The sequence below is a fragment of the Apium graveolens genome, chromosome 1 (assembly GCF_009905375.1).
Source record: "Apium graveolens cultivar Ventura chromosome 1, ASM990537v1, whole genome shotgun sequence".
Lineage (NCBI taxonomy): Eukaryota > Viridiplantae > Streptophyta > Magnoliopsida > Apiales > Apiaceae > Apium > Apium graveolens.
Genome location: NC_133647.1, coordinates 183056995 through 183082333, shown reverse-complemented (window position 1 = coordinate 183082333; position 25339 = coordinate 183056995). Strand labels below are relative to the sequence as shown.

The window sequence follows — 25339 nt, the reverse complement described above, 5'->3', positions numbered from 1 at the left end:
AACTTTCTTAAACGCATGGTAAAAAGATAATGATTATAATTTAACATAAAACTTTTATTTTTTTTATGAAATGTAAATTTAAATTCTATTTTTTATGTGATAATTGATATAGATATAGAAATGATAATTTTGTGAAAATAGTTCTTTTAGTAGCTAGACATATTAAAAATGGTTCTAAAATATGCATTAATTTAAATTAGAAAATTAGAAATCCTTGTCCCGACACAACAAAAATGTATATATTCATGGCATCACCATCAAATTATTTGTTTATAAAATATTTCAAATCATGATTCTGAAATCATGATTCTGAGTTCGATGAGATTGTGTTAAGAATTTATTTCTTGTTTGTCCATACCATATAAGTCGAATTAATCAAAAAATAATCATGATTTTGTTTAAATTGATATGTCTGATCTAAGATAAACTTTTGTATCAAAATGAGAAAAGGACGAAAATAGTTTTCCCAAAGTTAAAAATGGGCATTTCTTTAAAAAAAAGAAGTTACAAATGGGCATTCATATTGGGCCATAAAAGCCCAATCCACAAATTTATGGGCCGCCTATTAATTTACCCAATTCTTTTAACTTTGTAATATCAAGCCCAGTTCAGCAAAAGTCTTCATTTCTCAACTAAACATAGTACACAGTACACACAATAACAGTCTAAAGAGCTCGAATCAAGAAGATGCAGGGTGAAAATTGTAATGGGGTTTTATCAATTTTGATGATTTTAACTTTTTCAAACTTTTTATGTACTGCACTGGGTCAAAGCCCACAACTTGGATCTGCTCGTGTTGTGTTTCAGGTCCATTTCTTGATTTACCCTTTTTCATTTTTCATTTTCTTGTTTTTTCTTGCTTTAAGCTTGATTATGTATGTATATATGTTTTATGGAATGCTAGTGTTAGTTGTGTAGACTGTGTTATTGTTTTTATGGTTTTGTTAGATGTAATGTAGTTGATCATGATGTTACTTTGCTGCTACTTTTGGTTGATTTTTCGATTTTACGGGATGGTTTTAGATTAGAATTTAGCAAGATTAATGAATTTTAATACTCGGGAAAGGGGGATAGGTGAAAGTTGTTAATTTTAGTTGTTTTAAGGAATGTTTTGAAATGAAATCAAATTTAATAGTGTGAAAAAGGTTGAAGGAGGATTAAGAGGGGATTTGTAGGAGACAATGTGATGTTTTTAGGTTTGAGATATAGCAAGAATAATGAATTTCGATACTTTTGATAGGGGGTTGATAAAAGTTGTTAACTTTCTTCATTTTAAAGAAAGTCTTGAAATCAAATTTTATAGTGGGAAAACCCGAAAAGGCTGGAGGAGGATTAAAAGAGGATTTGAATGAGACAATTTTGATATTAAGAAAAAGAAAGAAGAAGATGAGAAGAGGATTTTACGGTGTTTTATAGTATTAGCATTATGACTAGTGAATTGCGTATGTGTAGTTATCTTATACGTATAGCACTCACTTTGTCACTCACATAATCACTTCATACATGACACTATATAACTAGCAGTCAAACCAACTAACAAAAAAAAATAAACTACATATTTTAGTCTTTGAGTAATTGGGTGTGATTGCCATGTTGTTCAGAACTTGCTGACGTGTATTAGTATAAGTAGTATCAGTAATATTACTGTCCCTCGTGGAGGTAATATTGTTGACTCCTAATTTGGATAGGAAATGAGAAAACGTGCAAGTTGAGATAGTATACTAGCACTCAATAAAATCAAATAGCAGATTTAATTTTATAAAAAAACACAGCAAGGTGTGCACTCCAATGTGCCAAACTCTCGGTCTTACAAGGATTTATAACAAACTACAATGAACAAGGATAGTAAACAGATAACATGAGTGTTCGAGAGGCTCAGACTCTCCCAATAACTAAATAAAGCCAAACATTCGATAACCCTAAATTGCCAGCCTCCTGTCCCTTTTGTTCCTCTTCTTCTGTTCTGTTTTTACTCTTTTACCCTTGCTCACTGCTTTGACCCATTTGTCCTTCTCTGTTAGTTGTTCTTCCACTTTTGCCCCTGCTATTACGTCTTGTATACACGTGGACAATTGGGTGTGTTACATTACCCCTCTCCCAGAGACTCACCTTGTCCTCAAGGTGAAATTCTGGGAACCTCTGAGTGATTAACTCGCTATCCTCCCATGAATGCAGGAAGTCCGTGCCACTGAATCAGCACTTCTTTCTTCACATCAGTCCCTTGTCCTTGACCCTCTCTAATCCCCAAGAGCAATTCTGGTTCCATTATAAACTCCAAATCAGGAGATAATTGTGGGGGAATTATTGTCGTCACAGCAGCAGCGCCAACATGCCTTTTGAGCTGTGACACGTGAAAAACAGGATGGAGTCTGCTAGTAGAGGGCAACTGTAGTTCATAAGCCACCTTGCCAATTTTCTTAATAATCGAATACGGCCCAAAGAATCTGGGAGATAATTTCTCATTTGGGCGTGTGGCCAAAGTTGACGGTATGGCTGGAGCTTTAGATAGACATTATCCCCCACCTCAAAGGTCTCCTCTCTTCGATGAATATCAGCCATTTGTTTCATCCGCTGTTTGGAGTTCATCGAGGGTTGCATCCCTTTCCTGGAGCCATTCATCCAAGCTATCCACCTGTGTTTGTCCACGACTGCCTCTAGTTATATGCGGAGGTTCCCTCCCATACAAGACTTGGAATGGACTCATTTTTGTGGATGTATGGGGTGCAGTATTATAAGAAATTATGCCCAATGAAGCCAGTGTGCCCATGTCTTGGGTTTCCCAGCTACAAAACAACGCAAGAAGGTCTCGACCCACTTATTAACAATTTCTGATTGCCCATCCGTTTGCGGGTGATACGCCGTACTTCGTTTTAGCTCCGTTCCTTGTAACCTAAATAACTCACACCAAAAATGGCTCAAGAAAATTTTGTCCCTATCTGACACAATCGACTTTGGGAACCCATGGAGTTTAACTACCTGTTGTATATATATTTCAGCTACTGACGTGGCAGTGAACGGATGACGAAGCCCAATAAAGTGCCCATACTTAGATAGTCTATCTACTACAACAAGGATTACGTTAAATCCCTTCGAAACTAGCAAGCCCTCTATAAAGTCCATTGTTACATCCTGCCACACCTAATCTGGAGAGGTAAGGGTTGCAATAACCCGGAAGGTGAACGCTGGGACTGTTTGTTTTGTTGGCAGACTTGATAACATTGCACGTGTTGCTGCACATTTTTCCGCATTCCTCCCCAAAACCAATCCTTGGCGATGCGTAAATATGTTTTTAACTCTCCGCCATGCCCCCCAACCACCGAATCATGGTATTGTCTCAGTAGTATGTCCAAGTTTCGTGTACAGGAAGACAGACTAATGTACAATGACAGGTTAGTAATTCCTCGTCGATCTAAGTCTGTCTTCCTGTACACGAAACTTGGACTTTTCCTGAGTAACATTTTCCACATGGCTCCGGATTTTTTGTAACTCTTCACTAGCAGCAATTTCCTTATACAATTCACCCCAATCAATAAGATTTGTGGAGATCAAAGCCCGTAACTTTCCTTCGCCATCTTGTTTTCTGGAAAGAGCGTCTGCTACCCGATTTGCCACCCCAGGCTTAAATTGGACCTCAAAGTTAAAACCCAGTAATTTTCGCACCCACTTCTGATAATCTGGGTTAATCTCTCTCTGCTGCAACAAGTATTTTAGGCTCTGTTGGTCCGTTCTAACCACAAATTTCCTGCCCAACAAGTAATGCTTCCACTTCACTATTGCGAGGCATATTGCCATCAATTCTTTCTCGTATATGGATTTTTGCTTTGCCAAGATGCCCAACAATTTACTAAAGAATGCTATAGGCCTATTTGATTGCATCAAGACGGCCCCCAACCCATAGCCTGAAGCATCCGCCTCCACAATAAAATCTTGCGTAAAATCTGGAAGAATGAGCACGGGTGGGTTTATCATAGCATTTTTGAGACGCTGGAACGCCTCTGTAGCTTGCTGTGTCCATCCAAAATTATCTTTTTTCAACTGGTCTATCAAGGGTTATGCGATTTGTGCATAATTCGCAATAAATTTCCGGTAATAGCCGGTCAACCCCAGAAATCCACGGAGTTCTTTCAGGTTTATTGGTTGCTGCCAATCTACCATGGCCTGTACTTTTGACATGTCCACTACTACTCCCTCCCGGGATATCATATGCCCTAAATAAGATATGGTAGACTTACCAAATTCACATTTCTTTAAGTTTGCATACAACCGCTGCTCCTGTAGTTTGCTCAAAACCAATTCCAGATGCTCCCTATGCTCTCCTTCAGATTTACTATAAATTAAGATGTCATCGAAGAAGACCAATACAAACTTTCGCAAAAAAGGTCTAAACACATCGTTCATAAGAGATTGGAAGGTGGCGGGGGCGTTCGTGAGACCGAACGACATCACCAAAAACTCGTAGTGTCCATCATGCGTTCTAAATGCGGTTTTATGCACATCCTCCTTCTTTACCAAAATTTGATGGTATCCCGCCTTCAAATCCAGCTTGGTAAACACCCTAGACCCGTGCAATTCGTCCAATAACTCATCTATAACCGGAATAGGATACTTGTCCGGAATAGTCTCCTTGTTTAAAACCCGATAATCCACACAAAATCTCCACGAGCCGTCCTTCTTCTTTACTAATAAAACCGGGCTTGAAAATGCACTTTTGGATGGTTGAATAATCCCTGCCTCAAGCATCTCCTTGATTAACCTTTCAATCTCATCTTTCTGAATTTGGGGATATCTATACGGCCTGACCCCGACTGGGTTGCTGTCCATTTTTAATGTAATATGGTGCTCGTGTCCTCTTGATGGTGGCAAGCCTTTGGGTTCTGCAAAAACGCCCTGATAGTGCTTGATTACTGGCTGCAAACCCACTGGAATTTGTTCCATTCTCTCATTGACAGCTCCTAGTTGCCTTTCCACTACCTCCACCTTGTTACTTTCTATCAAAAAACCATGTCCTTCCTTCCGTAAACATTTGATCATCGCCTTTAATGTTATTTTTGATCGAACCAGCGAAGGGTCACCCACTAGAGTGACCTTACTGCCCCCCATTTCAAACTTCATGACTTGAGTTTGCCAATTTGTAACCACCGGGCCTAATGTCTCCAACCACTGAATACCGAGTATAACATCCGTAGACCCCAACTCTAGAGGCAAGAAATCATCACATACTACTATACAATCAGCCAAATGCACACTCAATTTTCTACAAACTCCGGTACCCTTAACCATCTCGCCGTTTCCCAGGGCTACCCCAAAACAATCGGTTGAATCAGTGGGAATATCAAGCAATTTAACCAACGAAAGGGATATAAAATTATGTGTCGCTCCCGGGTCAATTAAGACTACCACCTCCTTATTATCAATTCTGCCCCGGAGCTTCATTATTTTAGGATTAGATAAACCTATGACCGAGTTTAGAGATACCTCTGTGGTGGTTTCCTCGGTTGGTGACATTGGTGGGTCTGAGCTGCCTCCATCAGTAGCATCCCCGTCCTCTTCATCCACCAAAATCACACTTAACTCCTTTCTCCTGCACCTATGCCCCAGTGACCATTTTTCATCACATCGGAAACAAATGCCTTTAGCACGCTTCTCTTGTAATTCTTTATCTGTTAGCCTTCGAAATTCAGACCCCGTTTTAGCATGGCTGGTAGGATTAATGGATTTAGAAAAAAACTCACAAACGCTTGAGACTCCGAGACATTCGAGCTCCAACTCCTGGTCGTGGTTGGGCTGATCACAGACCCCTGAGTCGACCCCGCACCTCCACGACTATATCCATTTGAATACCCTGTTTTGATCGATCCCAAGGAATGTCTCCTGCCAATGGACACCTTATTTCTTTCCTCGATTTTGAGAGCCATTTCCATTGCCTGTTCGAGATTAATCGGATTCAAGACCCTCACCTCCCCTTATATCTTCTTTCAGTCCATTATGAAATTGCCCCAACAGTATTTGTTCCGATAAGTGGTCCAAGGGAGCTACAGTTACAATAAAACGACGCCTATATTCATTCACCGTACCCAACTGAGTCGTTGCAAGCCATTGCTCGTAGAGTGAACCTCCTTCGGTAGGCCTAAACTGCCTTAGAATAAATGTTTTCAGATCTGACCACAAGCGGATAGGGCGGCGTTTTTGCTCCCATTGATACCATCGTAATGCATCACCTTCTAGTGCCACCGCTACTGACTCCAACATTTCATCTTCAGTTAGGTGGTAAAAGGAAAAATAGCACTCTACCCTTAGGATCCATCCATCTGGATCATTACCGTCGAAAATAGGCATGTCTAATTTCCGGTATCTCCAGTTGCCCGGACCTCCTCCTGACCCCCCACCTCCATAACCAGTGAAGCTACCAAACCCTCCCGAGCCACCTGGTTGTACATCCTTATTAACTCCTTGGTCCACTCTCCCACCTCCTAATCCACTTCCTCCCCCAATTAGTGTCGCCGATGAAGAACCCCCATTCACCACACTCCCCTCTCCTTTATCCCTCGTTAGGCTGTTTTGATTGGCTATCCCTATCATAGCAGATCTGATTTCAAAGTGAAATTTGAGCTGGTCAGTACGGATCATGTTAATCAATTGCTCATTATGTTCACGAGATCGATTAATTCTCCCCTCGAGTTTCTCCGATAACGCCTCTATCTCCTCCCCTTGCCTTCGACTCGCCGCTTCCTCCCCTTTCAACAACTCCGTTAGTGATTGCTTCATCGCTGTCATCGCTGCTTCAACTGCTTTTGCTACCATCTCAACCATTTTCTCCTAAACCGCGGCTGCCTTCTCTTCAATTAGATCTAGTCGATGTGTTGTAGTCGGTGGTCCCATCGGAGCGAAGGGCTCTGATACCACTTGAGATAGAATACTAGCACTCAATAAAATCAAATAGCAGATTTAATTTTATAAAAAAACACAGCAAGGTGTGCACTCCAATGTGCCAAACTCTCGGTCTTACAAGGATTTATAACAAACTACAATGAACAAGGATAGTAAACAGATAACATTAGCGTTCGAGAGGCTCAGACTCTCCCAATAACTAAATAAAGCCAAACATTCGATAACCCTAAATTGCCAGCCTCCTGTCCCTTTTGTTCCTCTTCTTCTGTTCTGTTTTTACTCTTTTACCCTTGCTCACTGCTTTGACCCATTTGTCCTTCTCTGTTAGTTGTTCTTCCTCTTTTGCCCCTGCTGTTACGTCTTGTATACACGTGGACAATTGGGTGTGTTACACAAGTCAGATAGGGGCATAGGGTTTTAATAAACTAGAGTAGTTAGCAGGATGATGAGTAAACACAAGCACAGGAATAATGAGCCCTATCTGTACTTTTTCCATAGTGAAGTGACTGTAAATTTCAATATGCTTGATTCTCTCGCGAAAAAGCAGGGTGGATGCAACGTAAAGTGCTGATATTTTGTCACAAGTGTTGAACTGGAGTAAATTTAGACATCCTGATTCTAGATAAGAGATTAACAAGCCAAGTTACTTCATATGACACATTAGCCAAGGCCCTGTATTCTTCATCGGCAGAAAACCTGGAGACAGTGACGTGTTTCTTGGATTTCCAAGAAATGGCTGAATCTCCCAGACTTACACAGTAACTAGTTAATGATTGTCTGATAATATGGCATCCTTCCCAATCAGCATCAACATGAACAGTAAAAGTAAAAGGAGCATCAGAGGAGAAGAAGTCTCCTTGACAGAGAGTATGCTTCAAGTACTTGACACTTGAAAGCCTTACGGACTGCTGCATCAACATGACACTGGCAAAAAGCAGCCAAAAATTGTGACCGTGCATGAACTTGATAGGCCGAATTAGGTCGTGTTATTGTAAGTTAATCAACCTTCCCACAAGTCTTTTATAGGCAAAAATGTTGTGAATGAAGGTAGAGGAATTAGTGGCAACTGTAAGGTAAGAAAGCCAGGGTTGTGTGGGAAAACCCATGTTAAGCAATGAGGTCGAGGGTATACTTTGTTTTAAGTTACCTTCTACGCCCTCCACCCCAAGAAGTACCTAAGTGGGTCTTTAAATTTTAATATGTATGGCTAAGTGTGCTTTCACATTGATCGAGCGCTCTTGCGCCGAAGATGATCATTGAAGCCACCAGAATGTCAGCTACATGCACTAGGATAAAGTATAATAGTTGTGTCCAGATGCTGATAGGCAAAGAAACTATGTTTGAAGTCATAAGCAAGCAGAATTATAGAAAAGTTAATAAACCAAGCTCCTGGGCCTGTGTTGAGGCCATAAAGTAATTGATCAACTTGCACACAAAGTTTAAAAGGAAGCCAGAAGAGGATGTGAAGAACCACGAGGGATGGTCATATAAACATTTTGAGAAATGTCACCATGTGAAGAATAGCATTATTGGCATCCATTTGAGTTGGGGACCAATTCAAAGCAGCAGACAAGATTATTAAAATTCTGACAATTGATGTTTTTGCAACTGATGCAAAGTTCTCCAAGTAATCAAGACCTGCAGTTTGAGTATAACCCCAGGCTACAAGCCTTGTTTTATGTTTCTCAATTGTTCCACCAGAGTAATACTTCACTTTGTGAACCCATTTACACTTAACAAGCTTATTCCCCGGTGGAAATGGAACTAAGTTTCAAGTGTAATTAGCTTCTAAGGTATCTATTCAGTAGCCATTGCCTCGTACCAGATTGGATACTTTGAAGCTTGATAATATGAGGTAGGTTTTGCTGAAGTAAAAGTATTGGCAAGAAATTGTTGATAAGATGGTTAGAATGACTGATACGATACAGTTAATAAACTAGTAGTTGCTAAATGTGGATTAAGCCAGTATAATACTGGAAATTTGCAGGAAACATTTTGTTTCTTGATGGTCTTGATTCTGGTAGAATGGACATGTTGAGAGGGTTTGATAGAGTGCACAGTCTGTTGTAGAGAATGCTTTGATATTGAGCAAAAACAAAAGGAAGATAAGAAAAAAAATAAAATCTTTATGTTATACTCCTCACTTTTAAGTTAGGTAGAAAATGAGAGATGGGGCCGGCAGATATGGCTGTTAGTCAAGGTCTGTGGTTTGAGTAAAACCCCTTGCTACAACCCTCGCCTTAGTGCCAGACTGCCAGCAAAGAAACAATTAGCGTCAGCAACAAATTTCCTCCTCTTAAGTCAAAAGTCAAAAGGGGGGAAGGGGAGGGGCTAATAATATTACTGATACTAAAACAGCTAAGCAAGTCCTCCAGAAAAAGGAAATCACAGCCAAAAACTTAAAGTATCTAGAAGATTCTATTTGTTAGTTGGTTAGATCACAGTCACAAGGAACGCAGTACGTGCAGAGAATCTTGAACCAGATTGTTCGTTCCGGAACGCGGTTCGGTTTTGACCCAAATCGTTATAGATCTGATGTATGAGCTATAAATGTGAGGGAGCTGGGTGTTATATAAGATAACTACACTTATAAAACTATGAAGATTGTATAATTCTCTTCTTTCTTTTGCTCAAATATTAAAGTTGTCATAAACAAATCCTTTTCTAATCTGAAGCCCACTTTTTAAAAATTAGCAAACCACCCTCTTCAGACCTTTTTCCACAATTAAATTTGAGTTTTGGGTCCAAAAAACATAAGCTAGTTGTTATTAATAGTCCTTGCTACTTTTTGGTTTGGTATTCCAACTTTATAAATAGCAAAATTATTGAGTATGATGCTCTTAGTGCGGGATGAATAAAATTTGATTTTCTCTATTATAAGAAGTCTCTACACGAAGTGACAAGTGATGACAGCCAAGCTATTAGTAATTACATTTATAATTTTGTGTAAGAGTAAGAAAATGCCGTGCTCAATTATTTCTTCTGCAAATATTCCATTGTCGTTCAGTCTTTATTTTTCATGGCCACAAAATCTATAGACAGTAGTAATGTAGCTCACAATGGAATTGTATGTGAGATCATGTATCCATACTTCTATAATATACTAATAAAGATGAAATAGAGATCTTTGGTCATTGGTCATAACTCTGGGCTTTTGGCCGATTAAAGTAATTGTTTTAGATTATATTATTAGGTAAAATAAATATTGGGATTTTTAAATTATGATCCTATATATGATCCTAATTGTTTTATTGTTGGGATCTCTAATAGTATGTAAATAGTATATAATATAATAGGATCCCCTTGTGTTATAATAGTATGTAAATATTTGATTTTCTCTATTATAAGGAGTCTCTACACGAAGTGACTAGTGATGACAGCCAACCTATTAGTAATTACATTTATAAATTTTGTGTAAGAGTAAGAAAATGCCGTGCTCAATTATTTCTTCTGCAAATATTCCATTGTCGTTCAGTCTTTATTTTTCATGGCCACAAAATCTATAGACAGTAGTAATGTAGCTCACAATGGAATTGTATGTGAGATCATGTATCCATACTTCTATAATATACTAATAAAGATGAAATAGAGATCTTTGGTCATTGGTCATAACTCTGGGCTATTGGCCGATTAAAGTAATTGTTTTAGATTATATTTTTAGGTAAAATAAATATTGGGATTTTTAAATTATGATCCTATATATGATCCTAATTGTTTTATTTTTGGGATCTCTAATAGTATGTAAGTAGTATATAATATAATAGGATCCCCTTGTGTTATAATAGTATCTACCTACGAGATCTCACAACAATGTTTTCATTGTAATCTTATTATCAGGGTGACAAATTTGTTAAAGTGATATCATGAGGTTGAACGGTGTAAAGGAAGTAGTTCATGTGTTGTACGAAAGTTCAAAGTGAGACTATTCTTATAGAATCGGTGAAATATTAAATATGGGGAGTTCGAGAATCATTTTAGTTGGTAAATTCAAGTTGGTTGCTCAAGTTTTCGCAATGTCTACTATTGTTCGCTTAGTGCTCCTAATTTTGTCATTGAATGTTGAATGCGGAGTTTTAGATATGACATTGTAAATGACGAAATCTGTCTACACAGAATGCCGAATATTAGTAGTTCTTTAGACTGTTCCCATTTAAATGATTAAAGTGCTTTAATTTAATATTTTACTTGTGTTTTTTTCCATGGTAACATCCAATGCAGACCAACTATGGAGATATAGAATTTGGTTTCTATCCCAGTGTTGCACCAAAGACTGTTGAACATATTTACAAACTTGTTCGTTTGGGATGCTATAATACCAACCATTTCTTCCGGGTATATCACTCGGACATAAATAATATATTTTCTTGTAGGTTTTTAGATATTTGTTCTGTTTTGAAAATTGAATTGAATTGGTATAGGTAGATCATGGCTTTGTTGCTCAAGTTGCTGATGTAGGCAATGGACGATCAGCTCCTATGAATGAAGTGCAAAAGGAGGAAGCTTACAAAACTGTTGTTGGTGAATTTAGTAGTGTGAAACATGTAAGAGGAATTCTTTCAATGGGGAGGTAAGGCTTTTTAGAAACTACATTTTGGCATATTGTCATGGTGCAACCTTATGTATAACACTTGCAGATACATATTTACAAACTAAAGCTGCCATATCAGTTCATTAAAAGCGGAGAGGTACATGTCTGTGATTTGAATTGTAGACACATTTCAGAACACCGACCACAAAGAAAAAAATCTAAGTTTTAACGCTTTAAAAGGTGGTTAAGTTTATCATTGGATGTAGGGACCTGCATAATATATGCTCAGTACCTTTTTTTTAAATGAGTATGCTCAGTACTTAAACACATTAAAAAAAAGCTTTGCAGGGGTGTAACTGGGGGTTCCTCATGACTTACCGCAAAAAGTTAAATAATATTAGTTGAGCGTAATATACATACGAATTAGTCTCCACAGGCTTTGGTTTAAAACCAAAGATCTACATTCTTCTGAGAACCTTATAAATATGATGAATGATCTATAGGCAGGACAGATTCACAAGAAAGATTTAGTAGATCTGATTAGATCTTCCGAATTATATTCTTAACACATTAGGGTCTATTAAAATCATACATTAAAAAATAGAGTACCTTTTCCCTTATAATATCTGATGTATAGGCAGTTCAGGTTTACAATTGAGCCGATTTAATCTTTCAAGTGAATCTTTTAACAGATTAGACCTTGAGTTCTAATCATACCTTTAACATATTAATTTTAAAGTTCCACGGAACCAAATCTGAACCTATGCATGAAAATCAGGATTAGATCAAGGTCATTTACTTTAGGTTGATTTTCTTCAGCATGTTGCTTTTCCAGGATCTCATTCCTTCACTTGGTATAAGCTTAATTTATTTATGGATTGAGGTCATGATTGCTTCGGTTAATGTCCATATAATATGGCATAATATGATATATTACAGTACTATCTGCAACTACTCATGGATAATGTAGAGCTTAAACTCTATTGAAGTTTCCTAGTGGTTTAGCTGTACATGCAAAATCTGATTATGGAGGAAGCTTATGATCTTGAGAATTCTTGACATTTCTACTTCATGTTTTTTATGTCTTTCTTATTTTCACATTGCAATTTGGCTTCAAAGATGTAGTACATTGTGTAGGCATTCTGATCCAAACAGTGGTGGATCCTCATTTTCGATACTTCTTGGAGATGCACCACACCTTGATGGTCAGGTGCGCTATTTTTGCTACATGATGGTTTTTGACAATGATCATTAAGAGCATGCCTAACTTTATATTTGCATTTTCTTTAAAACCTATAACCAGTATGCTATATTTGGAATGGTCACTAAAGGCGATGAAACACTTAAAAAGTTTGAGCAACTCCCTACTCGACGCGAAGGGATCTTTGTCATGGTACACTTTCCTTTATCTATCTGTTGCTACTGTCATTAGATTCGGAGATATATACTGCTTATAGCCCTTCGGGCATCTGAATTTTACCCACAAAAAAATGAAGGATAGAATGTGGATAAATTTCTTGAAAATTACAGTTAACTGAGAGTTAAGTTGTTTACTTTGGCTTCCTTCCTGGATAATTTTGGGAGGCAAACAGTCATCACTGGTAGAACACACTTTTCATCTATATATGTTATGACTCCACATTGCATACCTGAATGTGTTGCATCTTAAACCAGCTGTGTGGTGACATTCTCATTTACTGGCATAATTTGCATTATTGTTTTCCCTAGACTGACTGACTGTTTTGTTTATTTCCGCAGCCAACCGAACGCATTAGTATTCTGTCGTCCTATTATTATGGTAATTATTTGAAACTCACGCTCTTTTTCCTACTAATTGTAGCCAGACTCGAAACACTGGAACCCTGAAACTAGAGTCTAAGAAGACTAAAAATGGACAAATGTACAACAAGAGTGCAAGACCAATGCTACCACAATCTTTAAACTTTCCCCGTTATAAGACTTGATTCAACATGCCATCGGCCATGACTATAATATTGATAAAAGTGTGTGTATTCTGTTGCACTTCATCTTACCACAATGCCAACTTAATAAATTATTGTATTATAGAAGTTGTTAATTGAGTAAGAGTCATGAGATTTTTGATGTTCAATAAACATTGAATTTTGTGTTGGTCAGAATGAATTGTACCACTGACCCCTTTTCTCAAAACATCAAACATAAATGTTCCAGTAATAGTTTACATGTAAAATATCATGCACTATTAAGAGCATGACTAATATTGAACAAAAATTAAATAAACTGTCACTCTCTTTTTGAAGATGGTAGTCAGATTTCTAGTATGCCATTAGGTGAGTAATGCTTGCGGACTTCTTATAATTTAAAATCTGCTACCCTGAGTTTCATGCTAGATTCGGAGATGGAAACCTGTGAACAGGACAAGTCATTGTTGAGAAGAAGGCTTGAGGCATCCGCTTTTGAAATTGAAAGACAGGTATGATTTTCTGAAAATACAGAATCTTGGGGCAATATATTCGATTAGACTTAAGCTTGTAATAAAGTTATGAACTTTTGCAGAGAATGAAATGCTTCCCGTGACAAACCGTAGCTGGAAGAATGTCTGTTCTAATTCTGTCAGGTATATAGCTCTTACCTATTTCATAGCGACTAAAAAAAATCAATCAGGAGAATATTTAGTATAAGTTGATCAACCTCAAAAAACTTGGCTTTCTTCTTTTTTGTTAAACTCAGTATTTATTGCACAGATCAAAGTCTCTATATGAAAAGGAAAAAATAGCATCACAGGCTCATGAAGTTGCAAGCATACTGGATCCAGTCATGAAGTTCGGCAAAGGAACAGTTATTGGTATTCCACGCTAATGAGAATCCACTTACTACCTGTGAGGTCTTGTCTTCTTAATAACCTAGCTGACATTACCCATGTGATGCACATGCTTTTAGATATTTACTAAAGATTGATCATAAATGCTTAAATATATGTTACGTTGATTGGATCCTATTAACATGAATATTGCTTACCGAAATGTTGTGGTCTTTGACACATTTATTGATGGATAGGATGTTCTAGGTTTTCCATGATACTAGTAGTAAGACAGAGACTAGTAATTTTGTCCTGATATCTTCCTAAAACGGGTATTTATTAATTTTGTAATTTTTGTTGATGTATGTAGTTGTATTCTTTTGTGATGTTTTTAGTTGGCAACTTGCTACTGTTAGACGATTAATATTTATGCTCCCCGGGAATACTGTTGTTTTCTTAAACAATTATGGGGAAGAGGTGTTTTTAACCCAAGGCTGGGTTTGTAAATCATGTAGTTACGGTTGTATTTCCAAGAGAGATTTTTGAAATGCATTGCCAGGAGCATAGACCGGGCTGTTACAAGGCACCATAATTCCAACTCTTCCAAGTTCCAACCCCAAAATAATAAATTACAGGGCATTGTAGAAAAAGAACCTAAAAGAGAAATTGTACCTGAAGAAACTTAGTCACACAGATAATCAATAGGGGCAATCTTCCACCAGGCTTTTTTTTAGAATGGAGAGTTGGAGACTAAGACAAATAGACAATTGCCATGGCCTAGGAATTGTTGGGCTGTCCGTTCACACTCTGGGCTATTTACAGTTTGGATCTATTAGTATAAGCATTTGTTTAGGATATGCTTATATGTATTATTGTTTCATGTCTGATCACATATAAATTTTAACAATGCATAGAGAGTGTAAAACCGCAACCTTGTTAGTTGCATTTGGACATGGTGGTATTACCCTTCAGATTTTATACTTATTCAACCATTTAACATTTTAGTTCTAAAGTGCTTCAACCGATTGTACTGGGACATTTGACAATTGTCGTTTACTTTGAACAAGTAAATGTGACAACCGAACAGGAAAAAGAAAATACTTAACATACTAGTAGTCGTGACAGGACAAATGAAAATGGTGGTCTAGGTTTTTACTCCTTAATGTGTTGTCCATGTCCAAAGCAAATAGACTTTAATTTGTTTCTAACCTTTGACTTGGAAATATGTCCTCTCTTGTTAAATAAGTGACTACCAATCACATGCCCGGTTCAGTGTTTCTACACTGCTTTGTTGTGGAAAACCAGGCCAAACACCTGAATTGTTTGCTGAACCTTATGTCTCGAAATCCTTTAATAGTATTGCACATGTGCTTCTGAATTCTTTATATGCATGATACATGGCTTGTGGTGCTTGATGTTGGAGACACAGAGCTTTCTTTTGACTTCTTGTAGGAAATACATTATTATTCTTGGATAAGCTCGATTTACCCCCAATATTTACACCTTTCATTGTTGAAGTGCTGCATGATTTCACATGACATGTTATGGAAAAAGCCAAAGCTTGGTAAATAGGTCGTTTGTATCGACAATGACCTAAAGAAAAAGAATGACTCAAAGGAGTCTTTTGAAAGCGATTCTGTTAAGTATATTGGGTTGCAATTTGAGCTGAATTCATTTTTTCCTATGAAAATTGCTGTTATAAAATTAACAAAAATCATCCAGTGGCACATCACTCGTAGCGGTTGTGGGATTAAGTGATTAGGGGTCTGTCGGGTGATGGCCGGGGTCATATCAAGAAGGTTTCTTTGTTGTTTCTTGGTTTTTTTTTACAGAAAACCAAACCAAACCAAACGTACTCGCGGAAGAGCAGAGGATAATCACTATGGAGTCGGAATTTACATAGTGCACAGGCTCTCACACATCATGAATAATAGGGGTCATTTCCAGATTCGAACGACATGTAGTTAATTTGTATAGGATAACTGCCGTTTCTGTGATGAAACGGCTGATAGTTCCAAGAGATAGACGGGGCAAAACATGCCCACATGATTGGGAATGCAATGCCTTGTAGTTAAGTTTTGCAACTTATCTATCTGCTACATGTGTTGTTGTGTCTGTTTCACATTAATCATTGCATTTTTGTTAGACAAGTAAAGGGTCTATCACGTGACATTTCTTTACAGCCCTCCCTACCAAACATGATGCCAAAAACATTATTTCGAAATCCTTCTAATGTAATGCATGGAGCTAGTGCCTAGTAGTAAGGTTTTTGTATGGGGGCCGGGGCCTCCCATCAATCATAAACACAACCAGAAGGTCCACAACATACTGCATGGCATCAAGGCAATTTAAGCTCATTCTTTCGATCCATGTACATTAACGAGAGCCGCGGAAAGATCTGATATACATAGCTTTACCTCGTAAGATAAATGTTTGTGGAGTTAAAATATGTGACCTAACCGATAGGAAGAAGACACTTCTAAACGTTCGATGTCATGATTAAGTAGTTAATAGAAAGAATTAGAAGTAATTAGTTATTTGGTGAATATTAAAAGGAAGCAAAAGTTGTGTCCCTTTCATAGCTGCCTAATTAATCGACCTCTGCCCCCGCTATCCCTACACAAGTCACGTTTATGCAATTAGAGTAATTTTAGGACAATGCTCCATGGGACATCATCCCTGAATTTTATATTGGATATCTGCAGCAGTTGCTGGGACATATTTCTGGTACAGCGATAGGCCTCTTAATGATTCATGGATGATATTTATGGGGTGTTCAGGTCCACATACTTTTACTTGCTTATACAAAATTTCATTATTAACGCTCGCACTTGAATCCTGTACATTTAACATGTATACGAATGATCAGTCATGCAAGTTTTGTCTTCTTTTCAAACCCTGATATTTTGTAAACAACGGATAATTTACTTATATGGGCGATAGTCTATATTCATCGATGGTTTGACAAATCATCTGTTCAAATTGATACCTCCTTGAATTCACATTAATTGTCCGAATTAGAATTAATTTACGAACAAAAATTACAAAGAGGTGATTACAACCGTTGCTTCTCCGGATCAACTCCATATGTGTGTGTATATATATGTGCATTTCAATATCAATGAGAGAGGTGATGGCTGATGCTCAGTTAACCAATGGAAATGAACAAACAGAGGCCATTTCACCCACATATATGAGCTATACATGTGCATATATTTGGTTAACCATGGGCCCGTCCCTACACGCTACAGATTAATAGTAAAATGTAGATGATGATCACGTGACAGCATGGTGGCATTTTTTGAATTCTTGATAAATCAATGAATTGAAAGCACAAGAATAGTTTAAGATCACTGGATTCAAATCTTTTATATCTAATCTGTAAGGTTACCCCAAGATCACCGGAGTAATCATTACATAATTTGCTATTGTCAATCAACTTTAGTATCAAGTTTGAGGGTTTCTTAAATAATTTTGTTAACCATGGTGTTTGTATAAATAATTTTGGTGACAATTTGTTGTAATGATATCAACCTAGACTTATACTAATATTCGTAGTAAAATCAACGTTCATTATTCAAACCATTTTGTCTTAAGTATTCTCTTACAAAAGTCTAATTTATTGTAGTAATATCTTTACTAGTGATATTTTTACTTTGAATTTTGTTTGATAAATCATATCGTAAATCAGCGTTCAAGTCATTATTATATAGTACGTGTCCAGACACAAAATCCCAAAGTTATGGTAGGATCATATATCGTCTAAGAATTTTGTTTGATAAATAATTTGAAGGAAAAAGGTAAAAATTTTCACTTATTCATAATTAGTAAAAAGTAGATAGAATTAATAATCGTACCCAACGACCATAGCCTAAAAAATGGGGGGTAGGGGTGGCAGAGATGCTCCTGGGTTGCAACATCAAATCAAATGGAGTGTATAGCCTTTATGTAACCACTGCGGATTGATCATATTCACAGACATCAAATCCAAATAAATATTCAACCACAAGATTGCCATGCATCAGGGATTTAATTGATCCTGTTTATGTACGCTTAGTCAATCAAGTAAATTACTCTACACTCACTACACCATCTAATTAAACTTATGCGTCTCAAACAATTTTCTTGTTTTAAGTGTTTTAAGATTCAAGTTTGCGCCATTAATAACCGGCCTGCCTATTAAAAAATCATTATTATAGTGGATTCGACGCTAGATACCTCGTTAGTTAATAAAGATTTTGAGTATAAAGCTAGAAGGTGTCGGTAAGTAAGTACTATTAATTCGAATAATAACCAGTTAAATAGTTTCTTAAATATGAAAGCATGCCATTTTTTTTTTATATTCTTTCACACCATTCGTCTAGGACAGAAAAGCATGTCTACTTTAATATTTTAGGTGATCCTTTTGGGAGTTATGTCAAACCAAGGAGAAGAGTTTCCCAATAATGCTGCTGCTTGGATTTGGCCCTGATTTTCTTCTTTTCTCCATCTGGTGTTTTACACGACAATAAAGAGTTGTGTTTTTAAGAGCTTAAACTACGGGGGTCAATACTCAAGTCCGGCCGTCTGACTGACACTTGTCACTCCTAGTTTTCTCTTTCTGTATTTTCACGTGTATATTCCTGTATTTTTTAAATTTCATTTTTTATGTATTATTGGATACATAAAATGAAAGTACAATACAATTGTTGAACGAGCTTCATGCAGGCAGAGCTATACTGCAGTAAACTCCAACAACAAATACGACCAAGTCCGCAATCCTAGTAAATATCTTTAAAATATAATAAAGTAATAATTAAGAATTTTTTTTGATATATTAATACCGATCAAAAATATATGTACCTTATTATTAACATAATCATATATTTAAATACCTTTTTATTAACATCTTTATATATTTAAATTAAAATTGAAGAAAAATAAAAAATGAGAGGAGAGATATGTGTTAAAAATAATAAAATATATTTTTATTGATATAAATAAAATATGGCATATATAGTGGTGTTTTAAAAATATGGCAGGTTAGGTATACGTTTTAAGACAATATTGTTGGAGGTTTAAAATACTAGTTATAGCTAAAAAGATCGTTTTAAAATATTGTCGGACTTACTCTAATCGTAACCACTTAGTGCCTGTTTAGCTCGAATTAAAGTAATTAATCAGCTTAAACATTTTAAATTCAGCAAAACAGTTTAAAGTTATAAGTAGGCTTGAGATATATTTTTTAAGCTACATTTGTTTTTATCATTTCATTTAAAAATCATAAATTATTCAGAATAATACATTATTTAAACATATATCAACCTAAAATATTTATTTTTAGAATAATTACTATATTGCATTCCTTGTTATAGGCGTTTTTTCAAGTCGGCCCTTAGTTCATCTTTTAGGACAATTTGCATATTTATGTTTTGAAAGGGCATCATTTTGCACCACCTGTACCGTTTCTGGTACATGTTAACCATTACAATTATTTGATCAAGGATGAAACTGGGATTTTTTTTATTCAAATTTAAATTATAACTTAATAAATCTCATAATTTCAAATTTGGAAGATAAGAAAACACTTTTAAAGATGTTATTGAGCTACGACTCTCAATATCTAGTAACCAAATCGAAACCAGGACGAGCTCTATCCATTTCTAAAATCTAACTTGATGGTTGGTAACTTTCAAAATTCAGTTAGATTTGAGGTTTTGATTATGGGTAGGGTTCATAGGTAACTTTGAAACATAAGTCAGTAGCCATATATTGTTAAATAACTAGTCGTTCAAGATGTGAGGAGTAAAACGTCAACGTTATCTTAAATCGCAAAACCCCGTTATTAACTTATGTCGCCAATTCTTTAACACTGTCCTCATTTCTACTATATCTTTTTACCCTTTCAAAAATTAAACTATTTTAATGATATTATGTTAAGTAATTCGGTCCAACAAAATCTTACATTTTTTTATTGTTATAATTAACAAAAAAAACCAACAATCTACGGTTCCACAAATTAAAGATGATCAAAATTAATATTTAAAAAACTAATTTTAAATAAAAAACCTAACCAACATAACCAGCAATGATCAACTTGAATGCTTTCCCTCAATTAGGAAATTGCCACTTGTGTTATTTTCAGTAAATACACATTGTGATGTACACAATTTTGGAGGGATTTATGGTTCAAAATGAAACTGACTACATTCAGGTTTTGAAGGCCGCAACAAACCTCAAGTACCAGTGTGGTGTCTGTAGTGTCCACTAATTCCTACCTCAAATCTCGCCGGAAAATAGTGCAACATATCCCAATGCACCATGCATATACATGCGTGTACAAATTTTATTTTATAATTCAAATATCTGAGGAGAGGATCGTATCCGTCTGATCTCAACAACTTATATGGAGTAATAAATTACTACTAGCATACAAAAAGGCCAACCCTAGCTAGTTTCAGTCAAGTGAAACTGTTTGGTGATGTGAGATTCGATGGTATTTGACTGAGATGACCAGCAAAGGCCGTTGTTCTACAATTGAACACAAACCGATGCCACTAAAATCAGTAACAAAATCTTAGTTCAGTACTGGTCTTAATATTATAACCTGTCAGTTTTATTCACAAGTTTCGACGTGCATGTATATATTTTATACAATGATGACAGGGAACCTTGGTGTATATCGTCTATTGGTTATTTTGTTGAATATTTTTACTGAAATTATCATCATTATATAATAGCTAGGTCTAGGGATCCTTCTTACCAGTATTAGTTTTGTTGTGCTAATTTTTATGTAATTAATTTTTGTAGTTAATGCATTTCAACAATAGTTAACACTTGTAGTGTAGTTACTCCTTTTTTTAAAAGTTCTTTTTTATTTTTGAAATAATCGTACTTGCATTCAACTAGCTTGCTTCAGCAGCAATATTACGTATAATAATTTTTATTTTAAAGTTATTATATCCGAGAAATCAGAAACGGATGGCGTGCATGTATACAGTAACGGTCAACTATGCTACACTTATTCACTAAATTCCATGTTTAACGGCGGATTTCATATTAGTGCTAGTCTTGCAAAATTTGTAAATTTAGTTTTTGAAAAATGCTACTAATTTATAATAATTTTTTCAAATTAATAAAAATAATTACAAGTAGGCCAGATAAAAAAAATTATAAAATTATAATTCAACTTCATAATATATATTTATTATTCTCACAACTCCTAAAATTTAGGTTATGCCACTAAATCCTCTCCCCCATCAACGGGCATCTAAAATTTTATTAAATCTAAGACCATGTGGTTAGCTATAATCATTAGTTATATTTAAAAATATTATTTTATTTCTATTTTTCAGATTTATATGTATATATAAAAATTTAAATAATAAAATAAATTTAATTAATCCTTAATTCAATACATGTAAAATTTAGTTAATCCTTAATAAAATCTGACTTAATATATATTTGAATGTCACATAAAATTTTTATCTAATCAGATCGTAGATGCTCTTTCAACTTGCAAGAAACGGGGGTATAATTTATGCTATGACAATTAATTATCTGGCAACAAGTATGTCAACATCTTGAATAAATTGACATACACTGTTAAAATATACTATATAATCAAGTTGGAGTTTGCTCTCGGCCTATAACATAATATTATAGATGATCGGTTATTAACATGGTATCAGAGTTTTTTAGCATTTATAATTTATTATGAATTTTCAAGTAAGGAGCTGGTTCTGAGCAGACCCTACCTCGAAATTCACTTTATAAGAATTCCTAAAGTATTTTTGTGGGAAATCATAGTAATATTTAACATGAACCCATTTGGAATGCAAAATGGTGGTAAATAAATAAATAATCTATACTATACTATAATAACCGCAATAGAGATAATTTGGTTCAACGGTTTGGTTCAACGATAATTCCCTAATTTTGATTATTACAAAAATAGATAAATAGTATTATATATCTAATAAACTACTAAATTATTAAATTACTACTAAATATAGTATACTTATCCTACTAAACTACGAATACAACTTATCTTACTAAACTACGAATACAACTTATCCTATTATTAAAAGATATAAATAATAGTGTTATATATCTGCTATACTACTAAATTGTTAAACTACTAGAAATAGTCTATTTATTCTACTAAATTACGATCACATGTTATTCTATTATTTTTATTATAAATTTATAATCATTATATATTTATATAAATATTTTAAAAATATAATATAATTGAATAAATAAAAAATTTAAAATATTAATGGAAACAGGTGCATCGCACAGTTATACTAGTATAATATAAAATGAAAAAACTTACTTGAGGGCATTTAATAATAAAGTAGGGGGGTGAAAAGTAAGATAACATGGGCTTGCGTGCTGAGACTGACACAAAGAGGCCCGCAAAGCTGGGTGGTAAACAAGCACATCTTTCGTAACCCATTTGAACTCTAACCCCAATTTGGGGACACATCCATACACGCCAGTATGGCGCTCCTTAGATGCCTTCCATTTACAGATTGTAATTTTATAAATGTACATAAATATCCGACTCTTCATCAAAAAAAAAACAAATGTAATTGTCATGAAGCGAGACCCTCTAAAAAACCCGTCACTTATGCACTTTTAAGATTTTATATTAATATTATAATAGCAAAATGTTGCACTAGATGAAAATAAGAATGGTAGAAAAATTTGATGACCCGCCAAACATTATTCAAACAACTGCATATCATGTTTATAATAATTTTATGTAAAATTTGAGTAGATTGAAAGATATTAAGGTGGCATAGGTCAGAATTTTTTTAAAATAAAATAAAATTGGCTAATAATATACATTGTAATTATAAAGTTTAAAAATCAATCAAGTATATATTAAGTATTTAAACAGTACACCTCCATGTTATTTGAGATTTGATAGTACAAATTCATTAAGCATATAAATATAAAACAAAAGTATAAAGTAGAGTCGAATCTGGGTAAAAATTAGAGCCGGCAATTTCGTACACGATAACATGATACGAAAATGACAAGAAAATAACGAATGTGGATTGAAATTTTTGGTACACGAATACGAAAATATACGAACATGAAAGTACACGGACAAATTTAGTGTCGGTTTTGGGTTTACCGTCAAGTACACGACACAAAATGAAGGTACACGAAATAAATAAATAAATAAATAAATATATTTATCATAATTATATGAATACATATATCTTACAATAATATTTTATATATAAGTTTTACAAAAAATAGAAACAAAATAGATTCAAATTTAAATTTCACAAAAGTTGACTGTATTTTAGTTTGTACGACTTATTAACTTAATAATCGACTAATAAAAACAAAATAATTAAATATAAATTAAATTTATCTTTATTTATACTATTAAATTTAAATTACACAAAATACGATATAAAACGTATACAATATAAAGGTAAACGAACACAAAATAACAAAATAAAATGAATCCTAATTTTAACAATTAGGATTTGAATTAGGCCTTCATTACATGAAAAGGAAAGTACACCACATCCGGTGATACTGTAAAAACAATGTCAACATGCTTTCGATATTTTTTCAAAAAAATAATACTGTAATTACCTCGATGGAAACTCTATTTAAAAAGAACAAGTAGCCCACTGCTTTCTCCCATGCACTTGTCTTCTTTACCTCCAACACTCGAGTCTTTCCTCTCGGCTTCTCTCTCACTTCAACTCTCACAAATCCAGTATATCTAAAAACAATACACTTGTAAGAATTATATCTATCTACTGTCTACCTCCTCCTTTCTTTATATCTAAAAACAAGAATTCAATTTTAAAATTGAAGTATCTGCCAAGTGAGTTTTGCATTATAAAAAATGTCTAGCCGAAGGTCTCGTTCCGGACAATCATCAGGAGCTCCTAGGATCAGTGATGATCAGATTGCTGACCTTGTTTCCAAGTTGCAACAACTTATCCCCGAGATTCGCAATCGCCGTCGCAATTCCGACAGGGTATGTTTGCTAATTTAATTACTTCACTGGTAACAGTTTTTATAGTATGGCCTCACTTGAAGTTGATGTGAAAAATTGCCACTTCAATATCATTTCAGCAGTTTTGTCCTGTAATGAATTCAATTTCCTTTTCTCTACTGTAAGAAGTTTCTGGGAAATCCTCACAGCTTTTTTGTGTGGCTTTGGTTCATTTGGCTACCCAGCTTCAATATTCTACGTATAGAAAGTTAGAAACATGGATAGGGTCATGATCCCCACAAGCTTTCATGCATTTAATTCCATTTTTTGTGGTGCATTTCCATTTTTTAGTTGTGGGTCAAAACTGTTTCCTCCTATATTACTCTTTCTATCCAATATATAAATTCATATCCATTTTAGTAAAATTTAAAAAAAAATATTTATAAAAATATTAAATACAAAGATTTTTGCATTTCTAATAAGTAACGCCTGCTTTAATCATAAGGTTCGCATACATCTTACCTTGAGCAGGATATTTGTCTCTGTGTTTGATTTGATTTGTTACCATGTACTGTATAGAAATAATGTACTTAAGTGTGTACACATATGTGTTGGGTGTGCAGGTTTCAGCTTCAAAAGTGCTACAAGAGACATGTAACTACATAAGAAACTTACATAGAGAAGTGGACGACTTGAGCGACAGACTATCAGAACTTTTGGAGTCCACAGACAGCAACAGTGCTCAAGCAGCTGTTATAAGGAGCTTACTTATGTAATGCCCCATCGAGAAACAATCTAATTAATCATTTCGAGTTTCTGTTAGTTGCTTTCTTAAGTCTAAACCTAATTAGGGTTTTCAATTTATCATTATCCCATCATGATCCTAGCTATATATATAATTAAGCATATATAGGGTCTATGGTGATATTCTCTTTGATTAGTAATATATGCTTTTTTAGGAGGATGGATGATCAGCTAGCAATATGTTCATTTCTTTATATTTTTAATCAAATTATATTATATGATAAATTTGTATATCTAAAAATATATCCATGCTTAATAATTTAACCTGAATGTTACTCGTCCAGAAAGATATCGAGATCGAGAGAGAGCACTCTTGTCCTCTGCTACAAATCTATATAAAATTTAAACGATTGCAAATTGCTCAGCAAAAATATTTAAGATGGTG

At 35.1% G+C, this 25339-nt stretch overlaps 2 protein-coding genes across 3 annotated transcripts; both read left to right on the top strand.

The window, feature by feature from the left end:
• The first annotated feature begins 620 nt into the window (after positions 1-620).
• Positions 621-14581, top strand: LOC141672901 (peptidyl-prolyl cis-trans isomerase CYP23-like). 2 transcript variants are annotated; one of them, XM_074479600.1, is made up of 9 exons: positions 622-807; positions 11107-11220; positions 11307-11455; positions 12554-12626; positions 12720-12809; positions 13175-13214; positions 13786-13868; positions 13952-14012; positions 14140-14581. In XM_074479600.1, the coding sequence occupies exons 1-8, from the start codon at positions 688-690 to the stop codon at positions 13970-13972; spliced, it is 690 nt and encodes a 229-aa protein (XP_074335701.1). In that variant the 5' UTR covers positions 622-687; the 3' UTR covers positions 13973-14012; positions 14140-14581. The 2 variants fall into 2 exon arrangements, with proteins under 2 accessions (XP_074335709.1, XP_074335701.1); XM_074479608.1 differs by lacking the exons at positions 13952-14012; positions 14140-14581 and having other exon boundaries at positions 621-807; positions 13775-13868.
• Positions 14582-23842: 9261 nt separating this feature from the next.
• Positions 23843-25114, top strand: LOC141672892 (transcription factor PRE6-like). The gene is made up of 2 exons (XM_074479589.1): positions 23843-24192; positions 24774-25114. The coding sequence occupies exons 1-2, from the start codon at positions 24058-24060 to the stop codon at positions 24924-24926; spliced, it is 288 nt and encodes a 95-aa protein (XP_074335690.1). The 5' UTR covers positions 23843-24057; the 3' UTR covers positions 24927-25114.
• Positions 25115-25339: the final 225 nt, after the last annotated feature.